Genomic DNA, 12,671 nt, shown 5'->3' on the forward strand with positions numbered 1-12,671 from the left:
TGTCCATTGTATATTATTCATATATACTTGTGTTCCCACATGTACTTCCTGTATTGATTTGTTGTTAAAATAATAATAAATAAAAAACAGTTAAAGGCCCAGTTCAGTCAAAAACGTGATTTATTTCCTGTGTTGTATATATTTCCACACTATGTAGTTGGAATAATACTGTGAAATTGTGTAGATTATGATAATGCCCTTTTATTGTAAGAGCTGTTTGAAAAGACTGCCTAAAATTTCTGCCTATTTTGGTGGGATAGAGGTTTGGTCTGCCTGGTGATATCACCAGGCGGTTTGTTAGTTAATGGACCAATTAAAAGAGTTCCAAACCTCTCTGCCAATAACAGCTAGTTTTCGGTTTRCCCCTCCCCACTCAGACCACTCCCAGACTCTTTCTTGAGAACTGTCTCTTTGCTCAGAGATGATTTGACAGCTGCAAATGTGTAGAATTGAAGGCAATTAGCTTTAAAACTGCACATACAAAAAAATCTGTAAAGAAAACATATTTGTTTACCTTTTGTTATTGAAATACTTTTTCTGCAAACAGTTCCCCCTGTACATATTAAATTATAGTTTTTAATCCCGGTGCTCAGTTAATGTGTAGCAGCTAATTGTATAGGCTATGTGTTCTTAGATCGACTGAGGTGAATAAAGCCACAGCATCCAATGTGATAACGGCTGGGCAAATTTTTGCTTCTTTTTATGTTCTCCAAATAGCATTTCGTTTTTAAATTGTATAGAAATTCAGTAAATGAGTTTCAACTAAACTCACGTAGCAAATTAGCAATTACATGTTTTGTTGACCAAATTCCACACTCTGACCTCCATGCAAAATTCCTCACTTCGTTATACTTCGTGGGCTTATTTTCTAGGACAGYTTTTGGGCTGAGTAAAACCTCTCGCTTCGTCTCTTCCTCTCTGGTAAAGAGGACATGGGAGAGAGTGGAGGAAAAAGACGACTCCCTAAAACACGCCACTTCGATACCGCTACGACCGGAAGAGACTTTTCGTAGCAGGTAGGAGAGCGTTTCCTAATTGAATTATCCTAACCTTCTACGAAAAACTCACTTCCGGTCGTAGCTGTGTCGAAGTGGCGTGTTTATAGGGAATCTCGTAAAAAGAAACCCCCACTCCCACTGATTCACAGCTGTCAGTTGGAGGAAAAAACACTGTCAATCTTTGGGAGGAACCACTGTACAGTATTTTAACAACCAAGACGAAGAAAGAGCAAATCCTGGAAARATTAACGTCGTTTAGAAGTTTCTACGAGCCAGGCGAATCTCTTTGAAAAGGCGTGACGTGAAGAGCAGTGTCAGTTTGCTCTGTCACACATTAGAAATTGGGGTTGGCTAGCTAGTAGCTGGCTAACCAGCTAGCCAGCTAAATTTATACTGCTCAAAGGGATTGGCCTTCTCTTTTGCATTGGGGTCATTACACCGGAAAGGACATCTCAGGATTCAATTAAACCTCATTTTTATGTTTTGGGTCCCAAGGAAGGGTAAGAGCCCAGGGTCATAGCTTTTCAAGTTGAGGGAACATGGCATGGGGTTATCTAGCTACTAAGCTAGCGCTAGCTAGGCAGCTACCAAACCAAAGCAAACACTTTCCCAATGACAATGTGTTTATGCTAYCTAGTTAGCTAGCCCAGGAAAGTAGCTAACTAGCTAATTTTCTAGCTTGGAAAACGCGGCGTTAACTARACAATAACTAAATTAACGTTATCCCCGCCCGAGTAGTTAACTAGCTACTGTAGCTAACGTCTCCATCTGTAACGGTAACTAACGTTAGCTCTCTCGGCGTTTAATTATTTAGCTAGCTAGGTAGGTATCTTAGCTACAAGAGTTTAACCACAAAGAGTCAGAACAATGAGTTAGTAATAAAACAACATGTTTTAACGTTACCCATGCAAGGGGCCATGATGGATAATTAGTAAGATGAGCTAGCTAGCAATCCTAATTGTGTCATCGTGGAGGTTTATGMCCACGGTCTGCCTTATAACCGCCGAGTTAGTTAGCTAACGTTAGCTGATTCCTTATCTGGGCGTTTTCTTCTTGTAACTTGCCTGTGCTAACCACAAACGTTACGTGACGCTGGTAACGTTAACCTTTTGTCAGAACACACACCGATGGCTAACTAAATATTTGTAAGTTAACTTTGACAGCTCTAACAATAAAAGCAAATATTAATTTATAGCTAACCATATCAAGCTGTATGGGTGAAGCKTCCAAGCCCTGTGCTTAGCTGGAACTTTTACCTACGTGTAACCAGTTAACTTCAGCTATGTAATGATTTCCCAAAAACAATGTCAATGTTTAGGAAAATAGATGGCTAGCTAGATATGCATCTTCACTTGTCATTGTGTGTTTAGGCCAAGTATCAATTGGCCTTTACAGGGGGGGTACGCAATAAACATGCCTCAGGTGAGAGTTGAGTAGGCTAATGTTTGATTCAAGGATATAACTAGTGTCAGTTTGTGGACCTCATGTAAACTTTTGCGACCTTACATGGCAACTTGGACTCTTTCATTGCTTGGACTCTCTCTTGACTCTTTCATTGCATTCCGCACAGAACAACTTGATCTTTCTACAACTTCATACTTGTAATATTTTGCAGGTTTGTCAGTGTGTATGTCTTGTTTGTCAGCACCTGGCCAATGTCAGCCGCAAGTGTTACACTCTTATAGGACCCAGACATCTGTGACCATGGCAGGATGTTTTGTAGGAATGCACTCTGGCCATGGCAGACTATTTTGTAGGAATGCACTGAGTGAGTGTGTTCCTCTGTGTGCACACAACATGCATGCGGGTGCTTGCAGGGAAGTTTGCACATCCCTCTCAATTCAGGGTTATTTGATTGCGTTTCGGTTACGTCTTGATAATATGCTATTTATTACATTGTACTATGTCCAAGGACTTAGTTCAATACTGAGATTCCCAGTGCTTCATCAAGGAGTGGTCTTCAATTGATCTTGAAATRGTGATTTATTAATGTAAACAAGGCATCAGATAATCTCAATTCAGTAAAATATTAGTGTCTTCATGTAAGGTGATAGGGCTGTCAGATCCATCTCTATCATTCATGTTTTTCAGATTTTTACCCCCACACTGTGTTCCTCTAATTTGGCCCTGAACGTGTTGGTGGAGCTGCAGTTGCACAGAAGCCATGGGGACACCAGGTAGAAAGCGTGCCCCTATCAAGGACCGGTTTTCAGCTGAGGATGAAGCCCTTAGTAGCATTGCCCGGGAGGTAAGTTAACCATCCATTTCAGAACCTCCCTGCTTTTAGTTCATTTCTGTGATTCTTTCTTAGTTTAAGATCTTTAACTGGTGTTATTAGCTGAGCTTCCCTCACATTGTAGGCCTATGTGTAGTGCATAAGTCACATTGGATGTTGTGTGTGGTGACACTGAAGACATGTATTTCCCAAAATGCGGTCAAAGACAAGTTTGAATTGGATGATTTATAAAAGGATGCATGGCAAGCCATCTTGATGTATTACTTTAAATGTAGGCTTCTCAACCCATACCCAACAATACCAACTGAGGTGAATGCAGCAAACAGCCCTCTGAAGCATATCTTMACACATGTTCACACACAGCTCTGCTTAGTCTGAGATGTGCTTGTAATGTGGATATTCAGGTTCCTTCAAGTTGTCTCAGCTCTGGCGAGTGCAGACAGCTGGTTTGCAATGGTGTAGTAGGATTGATTTGAAGAGATTTAGGGAAAATGGAGGGCAGGGGCGAGGAAGGTGGGATGGCCTGTAATGACTTGTCCCAGGATTATTCCATGTTCCTCAACTACCCGGCTGTCATTCCTGGCCTTTTCGTAGAGGCTGTGCAATTGTTCTCAGCGTACATAGTAGGCCCATGCATTTGTTGTGTTATTGTTCATGACTTATTTTGAGAATGATTGTGGTGTATTTGCATAATTATGTGGCTAGATGAAACTATGCCACAGTGTGGGAAAAGCCTAAATTATCAGCAGAGTAGATTTTCGAGTRCATGTGATTGACTGCCTTGCTTAACTTGCAGATTAACAGAACACAGGATCTCATATAGACTGGGAAGGAATGTTGTCTGTGCTCTTGTGAAATGCCTCATACTTTGGTACTTCTTGGTAGTGCCTCATACTTTGGCACAGTAAACAAGGTTACATTTTCTGTCTTTAACCATACAAGCCTGTTATATAGAATCATGAGTCATCTGACCCACCCAGCCAGGTCCTGTCCTGAATGAATCAGGGTTTCTTTGTGGAGAGAACTAGATGTGCACAGAACAGTGAGGCCAAGTGAATGTGTGCAGTGGGGTCCATAAGGCCAACCTCTCTCCAACCTGTCACACACCACCACTCCCCTCCAAACAAAGCTCCAGAAAAAAGTCATTGCATGAGGTCAGTCATCCTCTCTTAGGCTATGAGTGTGCTTGCCTGGTCGGCCTGTGCTGGACACGGATCACTGTCCTGCTGAGAAGGACTGTGAATTTGAGCCTGCGCTATCACCACCCCATATTGGAGGCCACTTACATTGCTGGGCTGTCAGTCACTTAAAATATCAGCAGCTTGCTTGCAAAACCGTCAGCCAAGTAGGAGGATTCACCACATGTTCTGTAGGCCTATCAAGTTTTCCTCAAAAGGATCATAATGTTAGAGAGATGATCAGAATGGGTGTATTTGATCTAGGCAGTCACTTAACTGTGCCGTTGATTGTAAGTGAATGTGTGGGAGTTGAGTGAGTCATAGATCATAGTCCATATTACACAGTTTCAGTGCTATCCTGGGTAATGATAGCTATAAGCCATGCAGAGGACTATTGAAGAGAATGGCACAGTGTCACACTGAGTAGAACAGAATGAATAGAACAGYCTTGGAACCTCTAACCCTGGCAATTTGACTGGTAAACTCATGGGTACACTCGCAATGGCTGCCTGGTATTGTGATCAGTAATTTCCATGGTAATGGAGAATGTCGACACACATCTCGGATTGTTCTGAAGTCGTTTCTGTTAGAAACATAAAATTAYCATTCCTGCAACATTATTTTGTTGGGGCCTCTCGAGTGGCACTGCGGTCTAAGGCACTGCATCGCAGTGCTTGAGGCGTCACCACAGGCCCGGGCCCGATCCCGGCTGTGTCGCAGCTGGCTGCGACCGGGAGACCCATGAGGCTGCGCTCAATTGGCCCAGCATAGTCTGAGTTTTGCCAGCCAGAATGTCCTTGTCCCGTTGCGCTCTAGTGACTCCTGTGGCGGGCCGGGCGCATGCACGCTGACAGTGTTTTCTACGACACGTTGGCGCGGCTGGCTTCTGGGTTAAGCAACCAGCGTGTAAAGAAGCAGTGCACCTTGGCAGGGTCGTGTTTCAAAGAAGACGCATGGCTAWCGACCTTCCCCTCTCCCGAGTCCGTACGGGAGTTGCAGCGATGGGACAAGACTGTAACTACCAATTTGGATTTCACAAAATTGGGGAGAAAAAGGGGTTTAAAAAACAAACAATTTTTTTTTTGTTAAAATTTTAATTAAATCTCTGATAAATTTACTGAATTGATTGCAAATTTATAGGATTCACACAAATTCATAGGATTAATATAATATTGAATAAATACACAGTGCATTCGGAAAGTACTCAGACTCCTTCCCATTTCCCACATTTTGTTAAGTTACAGCCATATAAACTCAGCAAAAAAAGAAACGTCCTCTCACTGTCAACTGCGTTTTATTTTCAGCAAATATTTGTAAATATTTGTATGAACATAACAAGATTCAACAACTGAGACATAAACTGAACAAGTTCCACAGACATGTGACTAACAGAAATTGAATAATGTGTCCCTGAACAAAGGGGGGTGGGTKAAAATCAAAAGTAACAGTCAGTATCTGGTGTGGCCACCAGCTGCATTAAGTACTGCAGTTTATCTCCTRCTCATGGAGTGAACCATATTTGTCCGTTCTTGCTGTGAGATGTTACCCCACTATTCCACCAAGGCACCTGCAAGTTCCCTGACATTTCTGGGGGGAATGGCCCTCGCCCTCCGATCCAACAGGTCCCAGATGTGCTCAATGGGATTGAGATCTGGGCTCTTCGCTGGCCATGGCAGAACACTGACATTCCTGTCTTGCAGGAAATCACGCACAGAACGAGCAGTATGGCTGGTGGCATTGTCATGCTGGAGGGTCATGTCAGGATGAGCCTGCAGGAAGGGTACCACATGAGGGAGGAGGATGTCTTCCCTGTAACGCACAGCGTTGAGATTGCCTGCAATGACAACAAGCTCAGTCCGATGATGCTGTGACACACCGCCCCAGACCATGACGGACCCTCCACCTCCAAATCGATCCCGCTCCAGAGTACAGGCCTCAGGATAATGCTCATTCCTTCGATGATAAACCCAAATCTGACCATCACCCCTGGTGAGACAAAATCGCGACTCGTCAGTGAAGAGCACTTTTTTCCAGTTCTGTCTGGTCCTGCGACGATGGGTTTGTGCCCATAGGCAACGTTGTTGCCGGTGATGTCTGGTGAGGACCTGCCTTACAACAGGCCTACAAGCCCTCAGTCCAGCCTCTCTCAGCTTAWTGCGGACAGTCTGATGGAGGGATTGTGCGTTCCTGGTGTAACTCGGTCAGTTTTTGTTGCCATCCTGTACCTGTCCCGCAGGTGTGATGTTCGGATGTACCGATCCTGTGCAGGTGATGTTACACGTGGTCTGCCACTGCGAGGACGATCAGCTGTCCGTCCTGTCTCCCTGTAGCGCTGTCTTAGGCGTCTCACAGTACGGACATTGCAATTTATTGCCCTGGCCACATCTGCAGTCCTCATGCCGTCTTGCAGCATGCCTAAGGCACGTTCACACAGATGAGCAGGGACCTTGGGCATCTTTCTTTTGGTGTTTTTCAGAGTCAGTAGAAAGGCTTCTTTAGTAGCCAGAAGTTTTCTTAACTGTGACCTTAATTGCCTACCATCTGTGAGCTGTTAGTGTCTTAACGACCGTTAGTGTCTTAATGACCGCTCTCAACCTGCTCCACTGCATCCCCGTCAATGAGAATGGGGGGCGTGCTCGGTCCTCCTTTTCCTCTAGTCCACAATCATCTCCTTTGTCTTGATCACTTTGAGGGAGAGGTTGTTCTCCTGGCACCACAKGGCCAGGTCTCTGACCACCTCCCTATAGGCTGTCTCATCGTTGTCGGTGATCAGGCCTACCACTGTTGTATCATCGGCAAACTTAATGATGGTGGTGGAGTCGTGCCTGGCCATGCAGTCATGAGTGAACAGGGATTACAAGAGGGGGCTGAGCACACACCCCTGAGGGGCCCCCGTGTTGAGGATCAGCATGGCGGCTGTGTTACCTACCCTTACCACCTGGGGGCGGCCCGTCAGGAAGTCCAGGATTCAGTTGCATAGGGAGGTGTTTAGTCCCAGGGTCCTTCGCTTAGTGATGAGCTTTGAGGGCACTATGGTGTTGTCCCTCAGTCAGGGACAGGTTGAAAATGTCATTGAAGACACTTGCCAGTTGGTCAGCGCATGCTCGGAGTACACGTCCTGGTAATCCGTCTTGCGGCCTTGTGAATGTTGACCTGTTTAAAGGTCTTACTCGCATCGGCTACGGAGAGGGTGATCACGTAGTCGTCAGGAACAGCTGATGCTCTCATGCAAGTTTCAGTGTTGCTTGCCTCGAAGCGAGCATAGAAGTAATTTAGCTCGTCTGGTAGGCTCGTGTCTCTGGGCAGCTCGCGGCTGTGCTTCCCCCTTTGTAGTTTGTAATAGTTTGCAAGCCCTGCCACATCTGACGAGCGTCGGAGCCAGTGTAGTACAATTCAATCTTAGTCCTGTATTGARGCTTTGCCTATTTGATGGTTCGTCGGAGGTATAGCGGGATTTCTTATAAGCTTCCAGCTGCTTGAAAGCAGCTGCTTTACCCTTTTAGCTCAGTGCGGATGTTGCCTGTAATCCATGGCTTTTGGTTGGAGTATGTACGTACTGTAACTGTGTGGACGACATCATCGATGCACTTATTGATGAAGCCAGTGACTGATGTGGTGTACTCCTTAATGCCATTGGAAGAATCACYGAARATATTCCAGTCTGTGCTAGCAAAARGGTCCTGCAGCTTAGCATCTGCTTCAWCTGACCACTTCTTTTATTGACACTGGTGCTTCCTGCTTTAGTTTTTGCTTGTAAYCAGGAATCAGGAGGATAGAATTATGGTCAGATTTGCCAAATGGAAGGAGCMCTTGGAACACGTCTCMMMMRRMGYYMWAAYGMMGMRRWYYWTWMMTTTTMTMMMMTTTTTTRCCCCRMGMTMSKKKWTTRKSYWMSRMYMWAYAAWTYYGMWAAAKRMYWTTWAYMTTRCCRMSKWTWAAYMWCCCSGGCCACTAGGASCACCGCCTCTGGATTATCGTTATCCTGTTTGCTTATGGCTGTATACAGATCATTGAGTGCGGTCTTAGTGCCAGCATCGGTTTGTGGTGATAAATAGACAGCTACGAGGAATATAGATGAAAACMCTCTTGGTAATTAGTGTGGTCTACAGCTTATCARGAGATACTCTACTTCAGGCAAGCAAAACCTCAAGTCTTCCTTAGCTTTCGTGCACCAGCTGTTGTTTGCAAATATACATAGACTGCCACCCCTTGTCTTACCAGAGNCTTCAGGCAAGCAAAACCTCAAGTCTTCCTTAGCTTTCGTGCACCAGCTGTTGTTTGCAAATATACATAGACTGCCACCCCTTGTCTTACCAGAGACAAGGTTCTATCCTGCCGAAAAAGCGTAAAACCCGCCAACTGTATGTTATTCATGTCGTCGTTCAGCCACGACTCGGTGAAACATAAGATGTTCGTTTTTAATGTCCCGTTGGTAGGATATACATGCTCGTAGTTTGTCTATTTTATTATGCAATGATTGTACGTTGACTAATAGTACCGATGGTAAAGGCAGATTTCCCACTCGCTGTCGGATCCTTACAAGGCACCCAGACCTCCGTCCCCGATATCTCKGTCTCTTTCTCCTGCGAATGACGGTCATGAGGGCCTTGTCTGGAGTAAATCCTTTGCGTCCGATTCATTAAAGAAAAAATCTTCTTCCAGTACGGGGTGAGTAATCACTTTCCTCATATCTAGAAGCTCTTTTCGGTCATAAGAGACGGTGGCAGAAACATTATGTACAAATGCCACGAAAAAACACAATAGCACTATTGGTTAGGGGACTGTAAAAACGGCATCCATCTCTTCCGGCGCCATTGATGCTGTTTCATCAGCTTCTTGAAATGCCTCTCCTGTCAGGTGGATGGATTATCTTGGCAAAGGAGAATTGCTCACTAACAGGGAAGTAAACAAATAGGTGCACATAATTTGAGAGGGTGTTGTGTTTATATTTTGTGTTTATATTTTTGTTCAGTGTTGATTTAAAAAAACACATGAATTCCCAAAGCTGTTAGTTGACGATTGTTTCACATGCGCATGGTCCTTGCTATCTGGGTTTTTTGGGAGGTCCCAAACCCATTGAAGTTTTACATTTAAAATGGTTATGGGTAGGGTTTAAGGTAGGGACTTCCCAAGGATCCCTAGAATGTACAAGTCATGTGAATGGCAATGCATAATGCAGTTGGAAAGGTCAAAAAAATAAAATGCAATATGGTAATGCATACTTTTTTGCGTTCATTTTGGGGGATTTGTTTTTCTTCTATAGGCTATTACAATTAAATATAACATAAGTCCTTAAATAAAAATTAGGTGCTTGAAAGTCCTTGAATTTGACTTGCAAATGTCTGTATGAACCCTGAATAGGATACTTTTTCAGCCCCAATGGAAAATAAAGGCCTCTGCTATTAAAATTACCATGCATCTTTCGCTTTGCTGTCTTACCCCGGAGAGTATTTGTTTTTCATTCAGGCCAGTAGCTTTTATTGGAACTGGCCCGGTGTGCCACTGGAAAATGTACCTGAATGTCGAACCCTGTATGTAAGTTCATGATAATGGTAGGCAGGCCTATTTTGCAACTATCTGCAAATACGTATTTCAYATTTCACATCCTCTTTTTTTAGATAACAAAGGTAGAACAAGTTGTCTGTTGTGCAAAATGCCTGATTGAAACTTGRTGGCTGTCAAACGATTTATCTACCTATGCTTGGGCTATTTTATGATTGGGTGTTATCACACGTWGCAGCATATAATTTAGCAACGTGTGTTGAAGGGGTCCGCCTAACATTCCGCCTYGTCTGATAAGGGGAGGGTTTTGAACGATTAGCCTAATGTTTGTGTCCATGGCAACTATAAACACTATAGTACTGAAGATAAACAACGTCAACTTTGACATAACATCCAGGGTGTGCCAACTTCATGGAGCCCTAGATGATGTAGTCTAGTGTGAGCAGAGGATCTGATCTACTCCTTGACGCTTAGGGTTTTGGAGGTGTGTATGATTGTGCATTTGTGCGGCTGCTGCTCAGATTACTCCTCTCCAGTCCCATAATGTGGGTGCAGGGGGAGGGAATGCTGGGGCCAGGCCGGATGGGCAGGGCTATAGATAGGACAGCGACACAGAGCTCAGGTCATACTGTCAGACAGCTCGACAGGTGCAGCGCAGAGGAGCCAGCCATCTCCTCTCCCTCTTTACTCAGACACACACACAGTCTTTTCCACTCGAGCCCGGCTGTCGGCTAAACAGCCGATTACAGACTCCTTTTAAGCCAGTTACTTTTTCCACCTAAATGAACGAGGCTACTTTTCAATTTGCTAGTCAGAAAGTSAGCCAAGCCCCCTCCCGCTAGAATGAACGGTATGCYTTTTCTAGCGATCTACCGGAGATTTCAGAGTTCCCAGGTTTGTTTTGAACGCGGAATCAAACGGCAACGGAAGGCAGGCTTCGTCAGCACGTTACACACCACTTTGCAATGAGCTGGAGGCAGTTACGTACCCAATGCATATGGGCCTGATAAATTTGTCAAATGCCCGGTAAATTTAAAATGTTTGCCGGTCAAATATCCCATTTTCCTAACGAAAACCCTGGTGTATCTGTGTGTTTGGGTCTTGGGACTTGTCTAAAGTCAGTACAGCCAATCTGCCAACTTCTGTCTGTGGCGTCCACACAGTTTGGGTTACACATTAATATGACCCCACGGTGGAAAGGTGAGACTCTCACGAACACGTACATGTCAGTTGTTGCTGTAGCCCACAGGCCTCACGACTCGTCTGAAGCTCCCCGGGTACCAGTTGAAAAAATGAATGGAAGTATATATGGAGACCTGTGCCAAAAATAAGGGGTTAAATACAGTGCATTCGGAAAGTATTCAGACCCCTTCCTTTTTTTCACATTTTGTTACGTTACAGCATTCTAAAATTGATTCAATWGTTTTTTTTCTTATCAATCTACACACAATACCCCATAATGACAAAGCAGAAACATGTTAGAATTTTTTGCAAATGTATTAAAAAATAAAAAACGGATCACATTTACATAAGTATTCAGACACTTTACTCAGTACTTTGTTGAAACACCTTTGGCAGTGATTAGTCTKTATTCTTCTTGGGTATGATGCTACAAGCTTGGCACACCTGTATTTGGGATGTCCCGAAGTGCTATGGAGCAGCTCCGTTCGTCTTTGCCTCGATCCTGACTAGTCTCCCAGTCCCTGCCGCTGAAAAACATCCCCACCACATGATCCTGTCACTACCATGCTTTACCAAAGCGYTGGTGCCAGGTTTCCTCCAGACGTYACGCCTGGCATTCAGGCCAAAGAGTTTAATCTTGGTTTCATCAGACCAGAGAATCTAGGAGMGGCTTCTGTCTGGCCACTTTACCATAAAGGCCTGATTGGTGGAGTTTTGCAGAGATGGTTGTCTTTCTGGAAGGTTCTCCCATCTCCACAGAGGAACTCTGGAGCTCATCGGGTTCTTGGTCACCTCCCTGACCAAAGCCCTTCTCCCCCAATTGCTCAGTTTGGCTGAGCGGCCAGCTCTMGGAAGAGTCTTGGTGGTTCCAAACTTCTTCCATTTAAGAATGATGGTGGCCACTGTGTTCTCGGATCTTCAATGCTGCATCATTTTTGTTTGGTACCCTTCTCCAGATCTCCAGACATGCACTGTCAACTGTGGGACCTTTTATATAGACAGGTGTGTGCCTTTCKAAATCATGTCCAATCAATTMAATTTACCGCAGGTGAACTCCAGTCAAGTTCACATTCACAAACACTTCACATTTCCATATCATAAAACTCATGTAATTTAGTGTCAATGTTTATGGTCACTGTTTCATGTACAGTATGGATGCATCGGGCCCAGGTTCAAATGGTTAAGATATGAGTGCATCGGTTAGTGGCTCCGCAAACCGATCCAAATGTAGCACGCTTCGGTCAGAAAACCTATTAAAATGTTACAAATTGCCGGTTCACTGAAAGATTTTGCTCAAATGACTTTTTCTACCTTCCCAAAAATGCCTAATATTTTTGTGACAACTGCGTCCTCTCCAGTGTCGAAGTAAGCATGTAATTATGTTGACAGTCATAGATCTACTAGTTATTTTGCATACCGAATAGCCCCAGGCAATATCAGTAGCCAGCTTCAAATGTTTGTAAAATGGCTTGCACATTATTAGGCTTTATTAGTTGAGTGACAACCAATGTAATTTGCTAGGTTATTTTTATAAAATGTGATGTTAAATGGCCTGCGTACTCACCAGACATGTAA

General features: G+C 44.1%; 1 protein-coding gene across 15 annotated transcripts in view; it reads left to right on the forward strand.

Annotated features, from left to right (window-relative positions):
• The first annotated feature begins 907 nt into the window (after nt 1-907).
• lrrfip2 (leucine rich repeat (in FLII) interacting protein 2) overlaps nt 908-12,671 on the forward strand; it is a 67,562-nt gene continuing 55,798 nt past the window's right edge. For 4 of the 15 annotated variants that reach the window (XM_023970446.2, XM_023970448.2, XM_023970451.2 and 1 more), the window contains exons 1-2: nt 1,028-1,498; nt 3,090-3,246. In XM_023970446.2, coding sequence (XP_023826214.1) covers nt 3,163-3,246 — 84 coding nt within the window. In that variant the 5' untranslated portion in view covers nt 1,028-1,498; nt 3,090-3,162. The other 11 variants (XM_023970453.2, XM_023970455.2, XM_023970468.2 and 8 more) reach the window with 5 other exon arrangements.

This window comes from Salvelinus sp. IW2-2015, linkage group LG25 (assembly GCF_002910315.2).
Source record: "Salvelinus sp. IW2-2015 linkage group LG25, ASM291031v2, whole genome shotgun sequence".
Classification (NCBI taxonomy): Eukaryota; Metazoa; Chordata; class Actinopteri; order Salmoniformes; family Salmonidae; genus Salvelinus; species Salvelinus sp. IW2-2015.